A 20,001-nucleotide genomic window follows, 5' to 3' on the forward strand; every position below is an offset into this window, starting at 1 on the left:
CATTTCATACAGAAATGTTTCAAATTCATTTTAAACAGCATTCATACTGGAAAAGTGATAGGCAGCCCATAAAATTTTTAAACTGAGAGAATCTAGAGAAGAATGTTAATTTTCTTTTATCACTCTGTGCCAGATTTGTGCTAGACTGTATCCTTTCATAAAATAAATAGTGATTTTTTGTGTAAATGAACATATTTATGAGCTCAACAAACCACAGAACTTTTTGTTCTGTGGATGTTTCAAAGCTAATAAAAATAATTGTACAGCATCAGTGCCATAATACTGTCAAGTCCATTGGCATTCAGTTAATCAACTTGTGTTTTGGTAATAAGTCAGATGAACAGATACTCCTAATTTCTATTCTCTTAGAAGTCCTTTCAGCTAGTTCTTGCTTGGCTAAGGTCCTTCTCAAAATTATATTCATTTTAAACACAATTGGAGGCTCTTAGTTCAATGTTCCTACTCAAACTGAGTAGCACTTTACTCCAGATAAGTGATCTAATCTAAATCAGTGGGGTAATTCGAGGTGCAAGTTGCTACTTGATTTAAAATATTAAAATCACTCTAGTTGGAAAATTCCTTAAATTTTTTGAAACTTTTATTATAACTATGTCATTTATGATGCAAAGAATGATGCTGACTTGGAATAGTGATGCTAAGCTGTTTCAGGGTTGTTCTTTATAGATATACATGTTTGTTGAGCCATTGTTACTCACAAATTGCAGTTTGTCACTTACTGACCCTATTTATCAATAGAGCTTGATAGCAATTGGGGAATTTAAATAACAAGAACTTTTTAGAACAGGAATGGAGTATATTTTCACCCACTTTATTATTGCATGGAAGGTAAAACATTAACAACTGTCCAAACACCAATGCCATAGACTGGAAGAAAGGAGAAGTAGAGAAAGGAGCAGTATTAGGGTTTTTTCCGTGGTCTGAGGAAAAAAACTTTGCTGCTGTGTTTGTACCCTGAATCTTCAACAAGTGCCACTGGAAAGGGCAGGATGCACAACGTGACTTGGGATTGTGTTGGTTCTATTATCACTTAGACCTTTACCTGGAGACAGCTCTTAGGCATAGCTGAATATAATAAACCACACACAGCACTGGTTTATAGATCTCTCTGAAAAATTGGCTGCAGGGTGATGAAAAGTCCTGCAGGCTATCATAAAGCAAATCAGGATCACCTTAGTGCTTAGGGAAGAGGAGTTCTATAATGCAGTGTAAAGTGGTGCTTGAATTAATAATAGGAGATACTGTTTTGTTGATTCATTTAAATTAATTGCTCGAGATGATTGAGTTGGTTGAGGTGTTGAATGATGTGGCTTCAGCCTCTCTTACAGAAACACTGAGTTTTAGAGCTCAGCTGTAGCACAGTGATATGTGGGTTCCATAAAAGGCTGACAGGAGGCTGATAGACGTGTTTTATCTGCTTTATTTTCCTCAGCATCTTTACCTGAAGAGAGAAGATGATATAATTAATGACAATATTAATAACAAAACCCAGCAATGATCTTTGTCAATGCCACTTTGGCCAGTGAGTTTTTCTTACAGTTACTCTGGAAGAAGGGAAGATAAATGAATGAAATAATGGAATTACTAAGGAATTGTGCTGCACAGTTTGTGACCTTACAGGTGACAAATGTTATGATTGTTTGTAGCAGTCCTAGTTTGGGCATGCAGTCAGATGGGTACAAGGACCTAACTAGAAATTCTTTGGAGTAGCAACCAATTTCCAGGAAAACTTTGAACCTTTATCAAGGTTTGCCAAGCTTGGTCAAAGGAACTCCATAAATATTGTCCTAGTCCCTATTATCCACAAATCTAAGAGAACTGGGCCAGAAAATAAGACATTCATTCTTAACCTGGTGGCTCAAGCTCTTTGGAGAGCTCCAGGCAGTAATCCCTTTGAACGTTTTCTCTTTCCCCATGCAATTAAATTCCTCTTCTGCTGTTAAATAGCCTGATGTTGCTCTTGCAGGAGAGCAGTTGCAATCCATATTCAGGCTCCTGCCCAGATTTGTGGGCATGTATCAGAATGCCTTCAGGAAACATTCAGTTGAATCTGGTCTTTAGTTTGAAACACTTCTTCCAGCAGCTTTTTCAATCTCCTTGCCATGGTTAACCCTAATAGCCCTCCTCACCTCAACCCTGTGCATATATTCTCTCTCCTGTGTAAATAATTAATAACATATCAAAGTCTAGGAAGAAGCAATACAGAAGGGTTGTATTTTAATCCATCACATGGATTATTTTGAAACCCTCTCCTCCCCCCTTCTCCCCCTGGCATATGTTTCTGGCTTGAAGCATTCCTTCCTTTACTTACCTCAGAAAATCTGTACAAATATATGAACAGAAATTTTGTGTATTTTTCTAACCTTCAGGTTGTGCAGACTGGAAATACATAGATGAATATGTAAAAATCAGTAGTAAAGAAGATTCGTATGCTCATCTGAACATAGTAAATATAAATAATGCTTTCATATAGATTTTTTGACAATTTTGTATATGTATATATATGTGTATATATATATATGTATATATATATATGTTTCAATATTTCATATTGTATATTTTTCATTCTTGGTAATTAATAGTAGCCTGCACAAATAGATTCAGCAGCTTTATCAATGCAAGTAATTAGTTACTGATGGGAATAAGAGGGTTCACATTGTAGCCCAGAATAAAGTACTGATAAGATACAGAAAGAAGAAAATTACATTATTGGGTAATGTCTTATTACTAGCAGTCCTTACACTTCATATTTGTAATGATAGTTAAAAATTGATTTTCTATTGATGAAAGTGCAGCTGATAGTTTTCACTACTGAACTTTACAGGCTTCAGTCTTTTCAGTCACAGAATGTGATGGAATCATAGTTTATGAGGGTCCAGAGCTCGATCAAACCATTGCATTCACTTCATCAGTGCCTGAAACCTGATGTGAATGTTGAAAATAAACATTATGCTACTTACATTATATGGGATAAGTGGAATTATGTACATTACCCTTCAGTGCAATATACCTTAAATTCAAAATTGGAATGAACATGAGGAAGGCAGAAAGCTGTTGATTCAAGCAAACTATTAAGCTACATCAAATGTGACTTCAGAGCAATAAATATTGAAAAGCTTTGCAGTCATAAACAATAATAAATACAGTGAATGGGTTCTAAACAAAATATTTATCTGCTTAATACTGTAGAGGTAAGCAGATGTCCTTGAGTTGCTGCCAGACTGTGCTGAAATGAATGCACTATTTCATAAAGATGAATTTTGCAAACAAGTAGGACTTCAGAGGCCCAGGCCATTAAAAAAACCTTACTGTATCCTGACCACTGGCGTTTTGCTACAATGGGAACCATGCTTTCACGGGTAAGAATTTCAAAGGGCTGTGCGGACATTTTTCCCAAACATTGTGTGGATGCATGGAAGCATAAAGAATTATGCAGTAAATTCTGTGGCTGAGAGATATAACTGGCATGTTACAAAGTTGTCTGCTTACAAGCACTGTGCTGATGGCATTGCTATTCTTGACATTATAATTCCGCTGCTTTCAATTCTCTGGAGATGATAAACCCCAAACAACACAGTGCCACAAGCTAAGGGAGATGGCTGGAGTTTCGTGACAGTGCTCTAAAAGAGCGGCATAGACATTATGAGGTTTGTCAGAAAGCATAAAAGCCTTTATCAAGCAAGTGAATTAGGCTTCCTCTGTTTCTTCTGATAGTAAGGAGGTTTGTTTCCAATAACTGCTCAGTTTCTAGCTTTTAATAGTTAATGGGAGGTCGGGCTATAAGCTAAAATCAATCCCAGAGTAATAAATTTTGCATTATTATATTTGTCTTTCTTGAAATATAAACACCAGAGGATCTATTCTCAAATGGCTTCCGACCCATTTCTTTTCATAATTAATACAGGAAATTTGAGGAACGTGACTCCCCGTACAGCTCAGACAGAGGCAGATCTGTATTCATCAGCATGGATTAATTAGTCTTTTACCAGACACGCAGTTACTTCGAAGAGCTACAAAATGGGCAGTTATAAAGGAGGGAAAGCTTTCTCATAAAAACCCATAAGCCACATGTTCTTGCGGATAAGAGATACTTTTTTTAACTTTGATGTTTATTCTATGTAGTTCAAGATTTACAGCTAGATTTATCCAGCTCCACTGACATTGACCTTGCCTTCAATGCGGCAGCAGTATGGAATGAGTTGCTCTTCCCTGGTTGATTTGAAGGGCAGTATTTAACAAAAAAATGCAGCAAAGATTCACTCTGAATAAGAACAGCAGAGCTTCTCATTGTTCAGATCTGAAGACTTACTTCTGGGTCATTGTATTCAGTATGACTCCACCATGCTTGGCAGGCTTTTTCTTTGTCTTCTAAATTGGGTAAACACATCTGTTACAACCAAGAAAAGGAGAATTATGCACTGCCACTTAAATCTTAGGGACTATTCTAACAGCTCCATCTGTGACATTGAGGTGTAAGGAGTTGTTTTTTCTTAGCCTTCTCATTTTTGTTACTTATAAGAACCTCATTCATGACCTGACACAATGTTTTATGAAGTCAACAGAAGGGCTGTCACTGTTTTTAATGAGCTTTGGATCAAGCCCTCAGTTTTTCATCAACACGGAACAAATCCTTTCACTCCAGACACCACAGTGACATGAACTCCATGAAGGTCCCAACTCATCAGGCGGAGATTTGAAGTCAGCAGTAGCAGCAAAGAGGAGAACTTGGGGGCCATCAGCATTGATATTACCAGCCTAATGTGTCTTTGCTCTGGGATGTATTGTAACTGGAGATTAATGACACACAGCAGATTACTGCACATTCCAGACCTCTGCCCAGGAGGAAAGCAAAGGTGGGAGAGCAGGAGGAGAGGGGTTTTGTCACACGCATTCCTAAACCAGACACCTTTTGCCCATGTCCATTACCAATCCCTGGCACAGCCCCAATCTTCACTACTCTTGCAAAACTCTTTATCATAAAGATAAAACTGATTTCACTTAAAGTGCAAGTGAAATCTTAAACAGCAGACCTGCTATTGTCTTTGTCTTTGCTGAAGACTTTGACAAACTCTCCTGAAACACATGCTGGTTGGTATTTTGGCATCAAGAGAAAAGCCAACAGATCCTTTTGAAGAACAGTGAAACTATCCCACAAGTGTATTAATATAAAATGAGATTTACAGTGATTTCTAGTGGTATGCACAGTGCATAAATTATTACAGATTGATGGCACTGGTAAAAAGCCCTAATTAATAGGCATGTAATTCCATAAAGAAAATGTGATGTTAGGAATAAATATATGGAATCTTTTCAAAAAGGCCTTTGAGTGTCCTTTCTGCATTACGACTGACACAAAGCAGTTCTGCTCAGCAGTTGAGTAAGATTTTGAGACGTCTGGGAGTTGAACAAGTTGTGTAACTCTACAGTTCTTCTTGGCTTTGCCTTTAAAAGTCTGCATGTTTGAGGGATTTTAGCTCCTTTTGCATGCTAATAACATTTTTGGTTGACCTTGAAAGAAAGTAAGAAAATTACAATTACGTTGTTATGTACAGTCAACTTACATGGGCAAGGGGAGTATGGAGTGGGAGCATTGGGTGAAATAAACTGAATTGCTTTTCATAGAATCATGGAATGGTTTGCCTTGGAAGGACATTAAAGATTATATAGTTCCACCCTCCTGCCATGGGCCAGGATGTTATCCACTAGATCAGGTTGCTCAAGACCCCACCCAACCTGGCCTTCCAGGGATGGGGTCTCCACAACTTCTCTTGATAACCTGTTCCTGTGCCTCACTACCCTCTGAGTAAAGAGTTTTTCCTTGGTATCTAATCTAAATCGCTTATCTTTTAGTTTAAAAACATTCCCACTTGTCCTATTGTTAGCTGTTTAATAAAATAGATAAAATGTAATAAAATAGATAAAATGCAATAAAATTGAGAGTAGCCACAGTTTGAGACAGTTTAGGACAGATAGTAAAACTAGACATCTCTATTTACAATGCATTAATCTATCTCCCTAAGCTTTGACCTATCCTCATGGAAAAGAAGTAGACAGCTTGTAGTAAGTTTTCCAACAAAAGTTGCACAGTTTTCCTGCTCTGCACTGTTGCTGTTGTTAAGATGCAAGTTTTAAATGGAAGATGTCCAAATATGCTGCTATTTTAGTTCTGAGGAAATATTCTGGTGATGAAGTTAAGCACCTGAGTCCTAAGTGGTTTTGGATTACAGCACTTGTTTCAAACAGATTATAGATTTTGTAAGTGCATCCTGGATATAATGTGTAAAGATTTCCACTTTTGAAAGATGTACATTGAGCATTATGTAAATAAGCCATTGCTTACTCAGATGGTAGACTAATCTCTTTGTCCTGACATGACAAGTAAAGTATGTTTCCACTCGTTATCCCCATCTGTCACAAGATGATAAACCTCAGATCCATAAAAGTCTTATCAGAATGTATTTGTTAACATCTTGCTCTGCTGGCCACCATCATGTATCATTTTCATTGTGTAAATAAGTAGCTGCATTTTTTTTTGTCAGCCACAAGGCAACTGGAATGACTTGATTTCTCCATGTAGGTCCAGTTGGGGAAAGCATTTGGTTTAACTCATCCCCGTTCTTCACATCACAGAAATATGTTCATCAATCATAAGCTTAAGAACTCTTCCAAACAGATATGCATTTCTGAATCAGAGCTATGGTATTTAAAGTTGTTTCATTTGCAATTAAGTTATATTCAGTGCTGATTGCACAATATAAAACCCACTAATATTTCACTCGCTGCATAATTTTTAGAGATAAAGACCTCTTCACATTGAAATACAGCCTACGAATCCATTTACTACGCGAGAACCTGATTTTTTTAGGGCAGATGATTTCCACGTGGCTTTGCACCGGTGCAAGTGGGCTGATGATATTTATTCCTCTTTTTTTTTAACAGCGGGGACAACGTATATCTTTAGCAAAGGTGGTGGACAGATCACTTACACGTGGCCTCCCAACGACCGGCCGAGCACCCGAGCGGACAGACTGGCAATAGGGTTTAGCACTGTGCAAAAAGAGGCTGTGCTGGTGCGAGTGGACAGTTCTACTGGCCTTGGAGATTATTTAGAGCTGCATATCGTAAGTATCAGCACCAAAGGTGTGAGATTTCTTCTTGTCTTGGTCGTGCTTGCCTTTGTGGGGGTGTAAATTTATTTTGTCTGAACGTAATTCTAGCAGTTAATGAACCTTTTGAGGTCAGTAGTGAACTAAATGATACTGGTTTATTGCATACGGTGTTGTACAGGGTCTCAAACATACTCAAGATCTCTTTTATTTGCTACAGTGCTACTTTTCATGGCTTTTCAATTAAAAATCATCCTGGGTTACCTGTACAGATAGAGCAGTTTATTGCAGTGTAATTACATGGAAGAGAATTTAGCAGTGTCAGAGGAAGGTGTGCTTTATCCTGGGGGATTTGATCTGGAATCTAATGGTGGAATTGCAGTGTATCACAGCTGACTGTGTTTATTGTTAATGTTAGAATTTGTCCTCTGATTTCACCATTCTTTTGTGATGGTAAATCTTAAGCAGAAAGAAAGACTGTCAGGCTAGGAAGTCTTAAAAAGTAATTTTAGCTGCCTTAAAGCAAGGAACTAGCAATCAAAATTGAAAGCATGTGGCATTTTATGGCTTCATAAATAAGTGATCAATTGAGAAAAACATAACTAGAGCAGTATAAAATTTTGTTGTTTAGATTAGTCTGAACTTTGTTAATGTGTTAGTTTGATTTTTATTTGAGAATGTCTCTACTTTCAGGAACAGTTGAGTTCCTTTTCAATGAAATTACTTATTGATCTATAACCAATTACACTTTTACCCTCAGAAAACATTCAGCAGTGATCATTTTCAAAATTAGATGGGATTATGGTATTCAATCTTCCCAGACTCCTTTTTTCTGCAAAGGCACTCTTACATTGTGGATGAAGGTGATTTTCTAATTTATTTACTGGCTTGAGTAAATAAATAAAGAAAGAAAACCTTAAATAAATTCAGAGGTTGTCTATACCCTTATCTTACATTGAATTGAACGGACAAAATTGTTGGCAGGTATTGTGCAATCTTAGTTTAAAAACTGAACAAAGCAACTTCTCCCAGGTGCCAGAAAAAATGAGAGCCTACATATTTCAAGGCAAGTATTGTGTTGCTAGATAGAATTTAAATATTTGCAAAGCAAACACCAGGTGCCTTGTTACAATTTACCTCTTTATTTGCTATCTCAGAGCAAACCCACCCTCTGGTCAACAGAGTTACTTCTTACAGTTTTTTTCTCGTTCATTAGCATACAAAGGAAAGTTTTCCTTGAAATTTTACTATACCTGAAGTCTATAAAAACAGTAATATTTGTTTGCTCTTCCATCTAGCCATGATATTTCTATTTTAAAGCAAACATTTTGTTCATTAATGATGAGTTTGAGATAAAAAAATATTGACTGCTCATGTTTGTGGTTTTAAATATATTTTTTTTCTCAAATAACTTTCTTATACCCATGCTGTAACAAAAGATGGTAAAATAAAAGAATAATTGAGAGTTTTCTGTGGTCAGAAACACTACCAGCTTAATAAGGATGGGGAAAATGATAAATTGTACTTTAGTTCTTTTGAAATTTCTGTGAAGCAGCAAAGCCTTTTATCATCCTGCTGTGTGAGGAGATATTGGCCTCCCCCTGCTGCCTTTGCAAGGGACTTTGGGAACCTCCCTGAGGCCTGCTCTGCTTCAGAGCCAAATGGTAACTGTGGGAAATTTCACTGGAATGAGGTTTGACCTTCTGAGAGCAGCTTCAGTGTAGCCTGTCCCTAGAGTGGAGACACTGAGGGATTGACCTGAAATCCTAAGACATTTGGCAAGGATTTCTATAAGGGTTGTCAGCGATAGGTAAAGCTTGGAAAACTACTGGGATATAATTTCCCTGAATCTAATTCAAATAAGGATAGTATTCAAAGGGAAGTTGAAAGGCAGTATTTTCAAAAGCACTTGTGACACCAAAGACCATATATCTCATTAAAGTCACTTGAGCTGCAGATATTTCTGAGACTTTTACCTGAGATCCATTTTAGCTCAGAAAGAGATTGTGAAATATCACAGTTATAAAAAAGAAGAGAACATGAAACAGGGAAGTCTATGTATGTGTTATATTTGAAAAATAATTAATTAGATCTAAATGTTTCCATATTAGCAGCTATTGTGTTAAACTAGTTGTAAATAAAACCAGTAGGAGGGGTTTGTCATTCAAAACTTCCTTCTTTTATCAATACTGAGATGCCACTAGGAGTGTCTTATCCACTAAACAACCAGAAACATGTTATGGATAGAGGAAAGAGATAAAACTAGGAGGGAAGTGTTTAATTCTGCATGTTCTTTTGCATGTACCCACTCACCTGTTTGTGCCATGAATATGCATGAGCAAAAAGTGCCTGTGTACCTTGAGATGCGCTGTGCATGGATAACTCACCTGCATGTGGTGGCAAAAAGAGTTGCACTGGAACTGCTGCTTTAAAAAAAAATTAGATTATAGCCCTCACTAGCATGTTGGGGAGGGTGCTTGAGAGCTTTGAGGTAGCTTGTTCTTAACCTTCTTCATTCTAGAAATGGAAGAGAAAATCACAAGTTACTTCAATGTGTGCTTGCCCTCTTTATTATTCTGTTTACTTAAAGACAATGTAAACCTAATAATTAAATCAAGCTTGTAAAAAATTCTGATTTTAGAAATTGCTGCTTTGTCATCTGAATCACAGCTTTGGTGTTAGGTTAGGAACATATTTATTTAAACTAATCATTTAACCTCTCCAAATAACCATTGTTATGAGGAACATTCTTAAAAATGTGTCATCTGCATTGCTAGCAGATGCTTTACAGTTCCAGTGCAAATGTTTTAAATTCCAAGGTAGATTATTCTAAAACTCCACCTGTACTGTAGCAGTATAAATAAAGGACTGTCTGTGTGTATGATACATATGCAACACAGTACTTCAGGAAAGGGATTTTAAAATGTTTTAGTCTGCAGCAATTAGCTTTCATTTCAATCACTTGACTTCTCATATGGAAGTGTCTCGTGTGCTCTCTCTGCTGGGAGATTTAGTTCAAGAGGAAATAGATATTGTACCTAAAAGTCTACTGCCACTACTTCTCCTGTTGGTGGATAAATGAAGGACAGATAGCTCTGATAATTACTGCAGGCTTCCTTTTTTTCTTCTTTTCATGACATGGTTCACATCCATCTCCATGTCACATGGAAAAAGGCAGTAGCATTTCATGCAGTGTTCAATTAATCACCATGTGCATTCCTGTCCTTAACTTTTTGTCTGACTTCTAGTGCCCTTAGGTATTCTGCCAGTGATTCCTATTCCTACCTTCGCTCTTCTTCTCTTCCCACCTTGTTATCCCACATCATTAGAAAGCAAAGTGTACAAATATATCAATGTCATTGTCTTCCACAGGCACTGTGCTGTTGCTACCTCGAATTTTTAGCTTACCTATGGTGAGGAACAAAGTGAAGTTAGACATAGATATCACCTCAAAGGGCTAAGAAGTCCTGTTAAATTTCTCTTTCTGTCAACATTGGTAGCATAGGAAACTGTAATTCTCCTGTGTTGCACAAGGGGTATTTGCTCTGTTTGAGAAGAAGGACATATTTCCGTCAACCAACTTCAGCCATTATAAAAAATACATAAATTATGCCATGTTTTCATCTTTCATTGTGAAAATGAAAACCTTTATAACAAAAGGTAACATTTTTTTTTATGCCTGATGGAAGGAATCAGCAGTTTTTGTGTCTTCTTTGTCTGTGTTGTTTGTTTGAAATTCAAAGTATTTGCGGAGCACAAAGCAGCTGTTTTTTATGGTGATAGCTGATTTTGAAGCTGAGAACAAGTTTGTATGAGCATAAGGCCAGCAGAGGATTTAAAAGTATAAAGCTTTGGCATTCTAGAGAAGAAACCCAGCCTAGGGCACACGAGCTACTCAGGCTGAACTGGTCACTTCTCCTAACTCAAGCAGGGTGAGAATGTACTAATTAATCTCATTTACAGGTATGCACCTGCTGAACTATGTGAAGTTGTGGTGATCATCTGATAGGAAACATTCAGAGGTCTAAGATAAGGAATAAGGCAGATGTGGCAATGTTTTGAATGTTGTTATAACCCTCTCCAGGTGGAAAGTGTGGGGAAATGCCCTGTGAAATGCCCTGTTTATTTTACTGTGGTTCCAGTGAGAGAACAGTGAATGTCTGTCTATATTTAGGATAAAGAAATCATATCAAAATAAGAAGAAATAAAACTTAGGGTAGATTGTAATAGATATTTTTTTGTTTCATTCTATTTCATGTCACTAGGAAGCAATATTTTAGGGGAAATGCTAACTGATAAGATTAATACTGTGATAATAAAGTATGGAAAACCACTTCAAAAGATTTGCTAACACATGACCTGAAAAAGTATGGTATGGTTAAAACAGATGGTATCAATATATGCAAGGCACAACACAATTAACCTGAAATACTGTGAAGATGTAGCATTACTGGCATGATGGATTAATCAATATTGTCCTTAGACTTTCAAGATGTGTTTGTGAGGCTTTCAGAGTTACAATTAATGACTGAAGTGAACAGGCTTGGGAGTGGAAAGATTGTATATCTTACAGAAAATAGAGTTTCAGATCATGAGTAAGCTCAGTTCATGCTCTTTGTCCCAAATATTTACATATTACATATATTAAAATATATATTGTACAAATGGCATTTTTTATTTGAATTTTTTTTAAGCTTTCAGCAAACTTAAAATGAATATTATTTCCTACTCCCCTCCCTCTGTCTCTTGGTTATACATATGCAGTACTCTGCTACACCAGGCTTTTAATCGCTGGCTCTGTAAGACTTTATTGTACATATCCATAAAATATGGATAATTTTAACTTATGCAAGTATAATGACCTTCCCTCAAGTGAACAGAAGGAGAAAAACTCAAGTGAGGATCAGAGTTTTGTGTTTGAGTGTACCAGGGAAAGAACTGCAATATTTTATGATAAATGCATTTGTTATTCTCTTTTGAATACTTTTCATGTCTTGGGCTTAGTGTCTAATGGAAAGTCAATTGATTTTTATTGACTTAGTTGTATTTGGATCAATTCCTAGAGAGATGGATGTACTTTTCGTGAGATTGAGGATAAAATGCCTTTGATTTTAGTGGTTTGTATTGGAGCGAATTAATTTTCCCTGGAAGAGTTTAATAATATTTAAAAAATAATATTCCTGTTTATTCTATACTATAATTATTCCATTATAATATTTATATTTCATCTAATAATCATCATTCAAATCTAGAATTTTTTATTATACATAACTATGGAAAGCAAAGATTTGGGAATGCCAATGGTGGCTTGTATATATTCATGAAACAGTGATGAGTTTAAAATTGAATTATTCACATCAAGGAAGGGATTAAAAAAAAAAAAAAAAAGGCAGACCTATTTTCCAGAAATCTGATATTTTAGAAGTGCTGAACATGCACAATAGTGGCTAAAGTCAATGGAAGCTGAATGTAGTCAGCACCTCTGAAAACCAGGTCATCAGCATCACGTCAGTTAAGTGGGCGTCAGGGACCACTTTGGAACCCTGGAAAGATTTTAGACCATTATGTTTACCAGAGTTGAGATTTTTAATAATCTGCTACATTGAAGCACAAGAAAATTTCATAAGGCCTATGTTATCTAATCCAGAATTCCTCTTTTATTTGATATTTCTTTATTATGCTTATAGATGGGATATTTATTTGTGATTTGTTTTATCATTTATATATGTGAATGGAAAATGCTATAGGAAGTTTAACCATTATGACAGTGATTGGTTTCTTTGGGGAACAAAAAAAACTCAGCAACCAGACTCCATGTTAACCTTTAAACTGAAAAAGAATTACTATGGAAGAAGGATTTCCAGACTTGTTTATGGGTTTGAATAATAAAAAAAAAAGCAGTGCAATCAAAGAAGGCTCATTTATGGGACTAGACAGGCAGGTGAGAATGCAATTCAATGCACACAAACATTAAGTTAATTAGAATGGGAGCAATGAATTAATCTAGGGAATTTGTGCTAAATGCAGCAATCATTTACCTCACTGATCAGGTTAAAGATCTGACTTTGTAGGAAAGAAAATAAATGAATCACTGAGATGGTCAAGTCATGCCTTGAAACCATGCAGTTAAGTTATTCTTTTGTATTAGCAGAGACAAAGATTAAAAAAGCTCTGAAAAGGGCTTTTATTATATAAGCTATTTCTTAATCCCTCGTTTCCCACAGTCTGTTTTCACACTTTGAGCAGCAGTGGTCTGCTCTTGCCATAAACAGGCCAAATTGCTGAGGGTAGGTTATGGAAATGTGTTAATTCTGGCACAGAGCAGACTGATACCTTACTGTATGAAAAAAATATGAATGGAATTTGCACAGTTGATGTAATTAAGCAGTTTGATTGCCATCATGGAGCACTGCAAGGAGAAATCCTGATGTTTTGTGGAAGGTCCAGTGTACCATGTGGTAGGTCTCATCTCCCAGCTGATTGTCTGGTTCCTCAGACTGGAAATGTGCTTGAGGGAGGCAGCTCCTTTCATTTTCTTCTTCTGTCTTGGGATAACATAGAAATTTTCACTTCTCTCTATCTGGCAAATAACTCCTTTATGCATTCTGCTCCTTTTGTGATTTTGGGAGAATATAAACTTCCCTCCCAGAAAATCACGCTCACAGCCTGCCAGCCCCTTGACCAGAGAAAATTGCACAGCCAGTAGGCCCCATCTTCCCAGCTAAAATACTGTGCCAGTGGCACAATGGTCCAGCCCTCAACAATAATGAACCTCCTCAAGTGTTTCCTTATAGGAAGCCTAGCTGAAGGTGGGTAGATCTTTAAAGCACTTCTAAGAATGAGCTGAAAACAATATGGAAAGAATTGCGTGTGGCTGTGGCCTTGTATGAAGTTATTGTACGGATCAGGTAGTGGATTCTAAATTTCCTTCTGATCCCTCATATCTCAGAATTACACTGGAAATTGAATCCATCTGTTGACAGAGCTGCTTAAGATCCAGAACTTGGGTACTGAACTTGATGGCAAGTCTTCCTATGACTTTACTGTTGCAAACTGTGCACAAATGGAGCCTTAGATCTGGCACAAGGACAGAACGTATACATGCAACTTAATTTTCTTGTTGAGTTTAAAAAAGCACCAAGATTAGGAATAGAAGGGGTTTGGCCTGGGTCATGTTATATTAATAACAAAAACTCTGTATTTTTAAGAATTCAAGTGAGCCAATTTGGAAAATCTAGCACAAGACCAAGCATAATTAATTAGCACAAACTTGAAGAGGGTCATGACCTCTTCATAAAGCTCCTCTAATTTTTTACATTGTCACTTTTAAAGCTCTGAAGTACTCTATGGATTACATCCAGTCATATTTTCCAGGATTATTTCTTTCTTCTTTCTCTTTACTTTTTATTTTACTTTATATTTTTTCTTTGTATTACTTCTTTCTCTTGCCTTTCCCTTGTTCCCCAGCTTGTTCTTCTGCCGTGTCCTCAAGCACAAATTTGTGTGTTGTACAAATTCAGCAGTCCAAGTGAATCCCAGTGAAAAGAGGTGGCAAACATCCAGGGGTCTCAGGGATTATGTACCTTTTCTTTCCCATGAAATGAGGCCAAGGAAGGAACAGGGGAGTCACCTCAGGTGGTGACTGATGTGTACTCACATGGAAGAACTTCCTGATGAGAACCATTGATAAGTTCCACTTAATTAAAAAACAAAAACAGCAACAGCAAAACAAATAAGCATGGCCAGAATTAGGAGGTATATCCTTTGGCTTTTCACATACAACAAATTTCTGGCATCAGAAAGGAGGCCACAGGAATTAGTTTATGATGTATAGACAAATAAATAGATGGTCTTGCTTCCCACCTTTCCTAGTTTATGTTATTTCCTCTCATTGATGTTTTAGATCCATCAAGATCTAATCACATACTTGTAATTCAAAATTCCTGGCACTGGCAACTGGCCAACATCCTTGTATATGAAGGTTGCAGATATTTTAATAACTTGGCACCAACTCTCCCAGAACATTGCCATGTATAAAAAGCACCAATGAAAAATTTAGCAGGCATTTTAGCAACTTTATTAAGATTAAAAGGATACTTGACTATTTGAAGTTGTTGTTGAGGTGCTCACTGTAACCAGGCTGATCATCCAAACAAGGGAGGAACTGAAATACAGGAAATTATTGTCATTATTTGGAGAATGAGAGCTCTGGATGACTGAGAGTGAAATCTAAGAGCTACTTTTGTTCACTTATTCTATGGGGATAGTATTCTGCTTATTATATTTAGCCATAGATATAATAGTATCAATATTATATGCTTATATTATTATTTATATATATATATATAAATAATAAGCATATACTTTTTGTTATAGCTAGTCATGTAGGAGAGTCAGCCCTGATAATATTTCCTAGCTGATTCCTTCCTGGTTCTTGTCTAATTTCAGAGAAGCACAAGAGGGTTTGTGCTCCCTTCTCCCTGCTGGGCATGCCTGGCTCAACACCAGGTGGAAGGCGTGTGTACCCAGTGTGTCAGAAGCCTTGACAATGCAGACTGGATACAGGTTTCAGATACTTTTGGCTGACAATGCTTTGTTTGGGGGAGAAAAAGAAAAAAAGGACAGAGTGGAGCAATGGTATCACATTTAGCATATCCTAGACCACGGTTTTGGCTCCTAATGGGAGCTTGAATAAGAGGCAGTGACTCTCAGACTGCTGATGACCATTGAAAAAGGGCCAGGTTTGCACAGGACGGATCAGGTTTGTTTCCTATGAATAAAAGCCAGAATCCAAGATCTGGCCCATTAACTCCCTATCTTATAAATTTATGATCTCTAAGTGAGGATAAGGATGAAGTGTGCACTGCAGCACAAAATACCAGTGTAGTGGTCTTTCAGTGGACATGCAGTATGAAGAATATTATTTTTAATACCAGTGAGAGTGATTAGCCCATTGATGCAGAACAAGATGAGGACAAAAATGCTGCTGGTGACCTGAACAGATTCTGATCCTAACTCCAATTCTCATCCCATCATCTCCACTATTGATTTGTTTGAAAATATTGCAGAAACATGAATAAGTAGGAGCAGGATCTACATCAAGCCAGAAAAGTACTGCAGGAAGGTGAGGTGCAGAAGCAATTTTACAGAGCCTGCTCCTTTCCTTCAGTCATTTGTTTAAGTAAATATCGCTAATATAGTTAATCACTGTGTGCAAATAAGGAAAGCTCATCTTAATACCATTCTGGTTTTATGAGATACTACCTTAATTGAAACTCACAATTAGTTAATTAGACCACTTACTTAATTCAGGTTTTGCCCTGTGAAGCCTCAGTGTCATCACTAAATTGAAAACTTTTTTCATATTTAATGCTAGTCTGTTTTTTTTCCTTCTGACTGTTTCATGCTCTTGAGCCTTTCTTCCTGTTTCCTTACACCACTATATCAGTGAGAAGGAGCTAGAGTAAAATCCCTGGATGGGTGTAGGGGAGGGTGGAACTGGACACACTTGGCTTGGCTCCTACCTTTATCCAATTAACTTACTTACATTTGTAGTCTTTGTCACTAGCTCATTGCACCAGGGTTTTGCAGGAAACAGAGCCAGAGCAGGGAATTTATTTGTGTTTTCTAAAACCCTGGCTGCCAGTTGTATCTTCATCTTCCTTTCACTTACTTGCCTATGCTCTTTAATCACTGTCTCTCTTGCCTGAGCTTGACACTCTTGACATCAGTGCATCTCCACTGCTGGTGGATCACTGAGCAGCCTATTGCTTTCTCTCCCAGCAATAACCAGAGGTGTACAATATTTGCCTTCCCCTTGAATCTAGCAGTGATTCTTCCCGCTTGACAGTGGGCTGCTGCTGCTGTAAAGTCTTTTTTTTTTTTCTTTTTTTTTTGTTGCTCAGATCATACCACTCAGAGAAATTCCTATAACAATAACAGACAGGATAAAGATTTAATGAACTGATACTGTCAGTGTTCTGTGTTCTGGTGGCTTATGTTTAATGTAACAACCCCACTAACAACAGGTGAGTTTCCCTGTTAAGTGTTTGGAGAGGCTTAAATATCTCGCTGTTTGAGAAAGCCCATTTTCACTGAAACATGCTAATGCTTCAGAGGGTGGATTAGCTGAAGGAACTGACTCATGCATTTCCTGGCTTTCCATAATTACCTAGCTTATGTTGAATAAGGGATGCTGGGGAACAAAGAAAAGACACAGCCCTTCAGTTTTGCCAGTTCTCCGTGAAATTATCCCGAAGCCTTCAGTGCAGCAGCATGGAGTTACTAACATGGTTTTAACTTCTTGTGCTGGAATTTGTAGGTGATGATCTATGCTCAGTCAAGGGTGAAATGTAAGTCCAGATGTTCCCTCAGGGAGATGTAAATCACACTTGCTGCTGCAGCATTACACATTCTTTGTGGGCTAGGAAAGCTGTTTCTACAAGGACTGTGAATTCTTCCCTCTGTTATTCCACAGTTAGGTCAGGCGCTCATCTTCATCCCAGGCCTCTGGATTGAAGGATGAGGATGAAGCATTACAGCAGATATCATCATGCTCCACTTTGGGTCCAGAAATCTCTTGTTTTAGTTCAGCCTAGTCTCTTGTTTTAGTCCAGCAAGTCCTTGATGGACTTGCAACTTCTTACCTGAATGCAGCAGGCTGCATTCTTCCTGTCTGCTGTGAAACCCCATTAATGTCCTTGTTCCCCATATTGGGCTTTTTTCCCTGACCCAGTGAATTCCAGGGAACAACAGAGAGTTCCTGGAGCAAAAGTACTCAGTGTTTCCCTGGCATAGCAGCTGGGAACTTTTAAGGCTGTCAGTGGATTATGTAGCAGTAGCTTCTCATTTAGGGACAGCCACAAAGAGCGTTATCATACGTGAAGCTACTTTACAGTAACTTCTACCAACCCAAATAAAAAATGGAAAGATTATTCTAGAGAGCCTTAATAACTGCTCAGCATATTTGATAATGCCACTGCTGTCGGTATCATGCTCATCACAATGTTTAATAGCTGAACAGATGCAGCTTACTAGAGCACCACATGGTAGGCAGCAGCAGGGAGTCCCATTTGACAAGTTGGTTTTGGTTTATTTCCTTCCCAGAGAGCCTTCCCTGATATCCCAGGTTTCTGTAGTGTTTTGATTTGCTACTCAGCAAACAGGAAAAGGCAAGGGAATTCTCTATTACTTGTTTCCAAAGCAAACGGGGCTTTGACATTTTAGTGGCTGTGCTATGAAATTCCTAATAAAGCTCATATAAGGCATCTTTTAATGTCAAATTACCCACCTTTGGTCTGAAAAGAGTTGGGCTTTAGCAGGAAGCTTATACCCATATGCATGGACCTTTTGTAGGACAGCAACTATGCCAGTTGTTGGAGGTGACTTCCCATTTGAGGATTTTTATTTTCTTTTAATTGCAAGACTTTGTGTATCCATCTGCAAGTCGCACTGCACAGTAAGCAGTAGCTCTTGGCTGTAGTAGTGCCATGGGATGCTGCAGTTGTTTGGTGCTTCTAGATTTGCTCTCCATGGAACAATATAGAGGAACATTTCATAAGACTTTCAGGTTTTCTAATTGCTTGCCTAGAAAAACACCTGAGTATGTACTCTGAGGCTAGAAGAAGTTGGGTCTGGTGTTAATACCTTCTAAAAAAATCAGTGGATAATACAGAGGAGATAACGAAACCACAGCTATTTGATTTGGGCATTTCTTTCCAGGAAACATATAAGAATAATATAATTAAGATGGGAACAAGACTTAAAGTGCTGCAAAACTCATGTTATCCACCACATATTGCCTGGTCCATAAATAAACACAGAAACTCCCTTGGTTATATTTCTTTACTAATGTGGTTATATACTTAAAGACAGGTGCTGCCAATGGCTAAACAAATGGGCAATGTCTTCCCCAGAGCAAAAAACTTGTCACAACTTAGTGCTCAGCTGAGATGCTCCTTTGGAAGATATATAAGACTTCTGAGGTGTTATTCCTAATATACTTTTTGAATGTTTTGCTGGCTATTTAAACTGACATTCTTAAAACATTGGTTTTCTTTTCTTTCCTCTTGCTTTTCACTGCATATTCAAACTCAAAAAAACCATCAGCACGTCTCCTTGTCACAGCTGTAGTGTGGTACATGATGACACCAAGCTGTGCTAGTGTGGGAGGAGGGGAGACAGGGGTTGCAAGCACTGTGGAGAACTGATTAAAATTCAAAATGAGCTTGATAAAGTGGAGAAATAATCTGAAATCAGGAAGATGAATTTCTACAAAGGGAAGCGCCGATTCCTGTACCTTAAGATGGAAAAATCAAATGCACAGCTATAAAATGAGGAATAATTGTGGCCTAGAAGTAGTTCTACAGAAAAGATTGGGAAGTTACAGCTGATTGCAATTTGCTGCAGACACAGACAGGCATCAATCTGGTATGCATTGACAACACAGGGGGTGGCAGAGGAGGAAAAGTTTGATGCTTGCACAGTTCTGCTGGGATCTTAGCTGAAGAAGGATGTCCAGTTTTGACTACTTGGCTTTTCAAAAGGAGGCAGGGAGAGAAGGCAGCTACTAAAAGGATAAACAATATACTTTTGTTTATTGAATGCTCTAGTTTATTAAATTTCCAAGAAGAAAATGAAAGAATGGCCTCTGTTTTGCTTATAAAAGAGATGACAGAGTGACTGGTCATGAGAGCCACCTTTTAGTGCATATAGGTTATTAACAATCATGACCATGGCTAATCTGTGCTGCTTGTCTATCAGCATAACGTAAGAAATAGCTGGTTTAATTGCAACAATGCTCTTGGGTATTGGAAAAAATTTTCTGCTTGATGGCTAGCAGTGGAGCTGGCTTTGTAGGCAGGTCCTGTTAATTTAT

General features: G+C 37.6%; 1 protein-coding gene across 33 annotated transcripts in view; it reads left to right on the forward strand.

Annotated features, from left to right (window-relative positions):
* NRXN1 (neurexin 1) overlaps window positions 1–20,001 on the forward strand; it is a 670,738-nt gene that overhangs the window by 453,544 nt on the left and 197,193 nt on the right. For all 33 annotated transcript variants that reach the window (XM_015621249.2, XM_015621250.2, XM_015621265.2 and 30 more), the window contains one exon: window positions 6,958–7,139. In XM_015621249.2, coding sequence (XP_015476735.1) covers window positions 6,958–7,139 — 182 coding nt within the window. The remainder of the gene's footprint in view (window positions 1–6,957; window positions 7,140–20,001) is intronic.

The sequence above is a fragment of the Parus major genome, chromosome 3 (genome assembly GCF_001522545.3).
Source record: "Parus major isolate Abel chromosome 3, Parus_major1.1, whole genome shotgun sequence".
Taxonomy (NCBI): Eukaryota; Metazoa; Chordata; class Aves; order Passeriformes; family Paridae; genus Parus; species Parus major.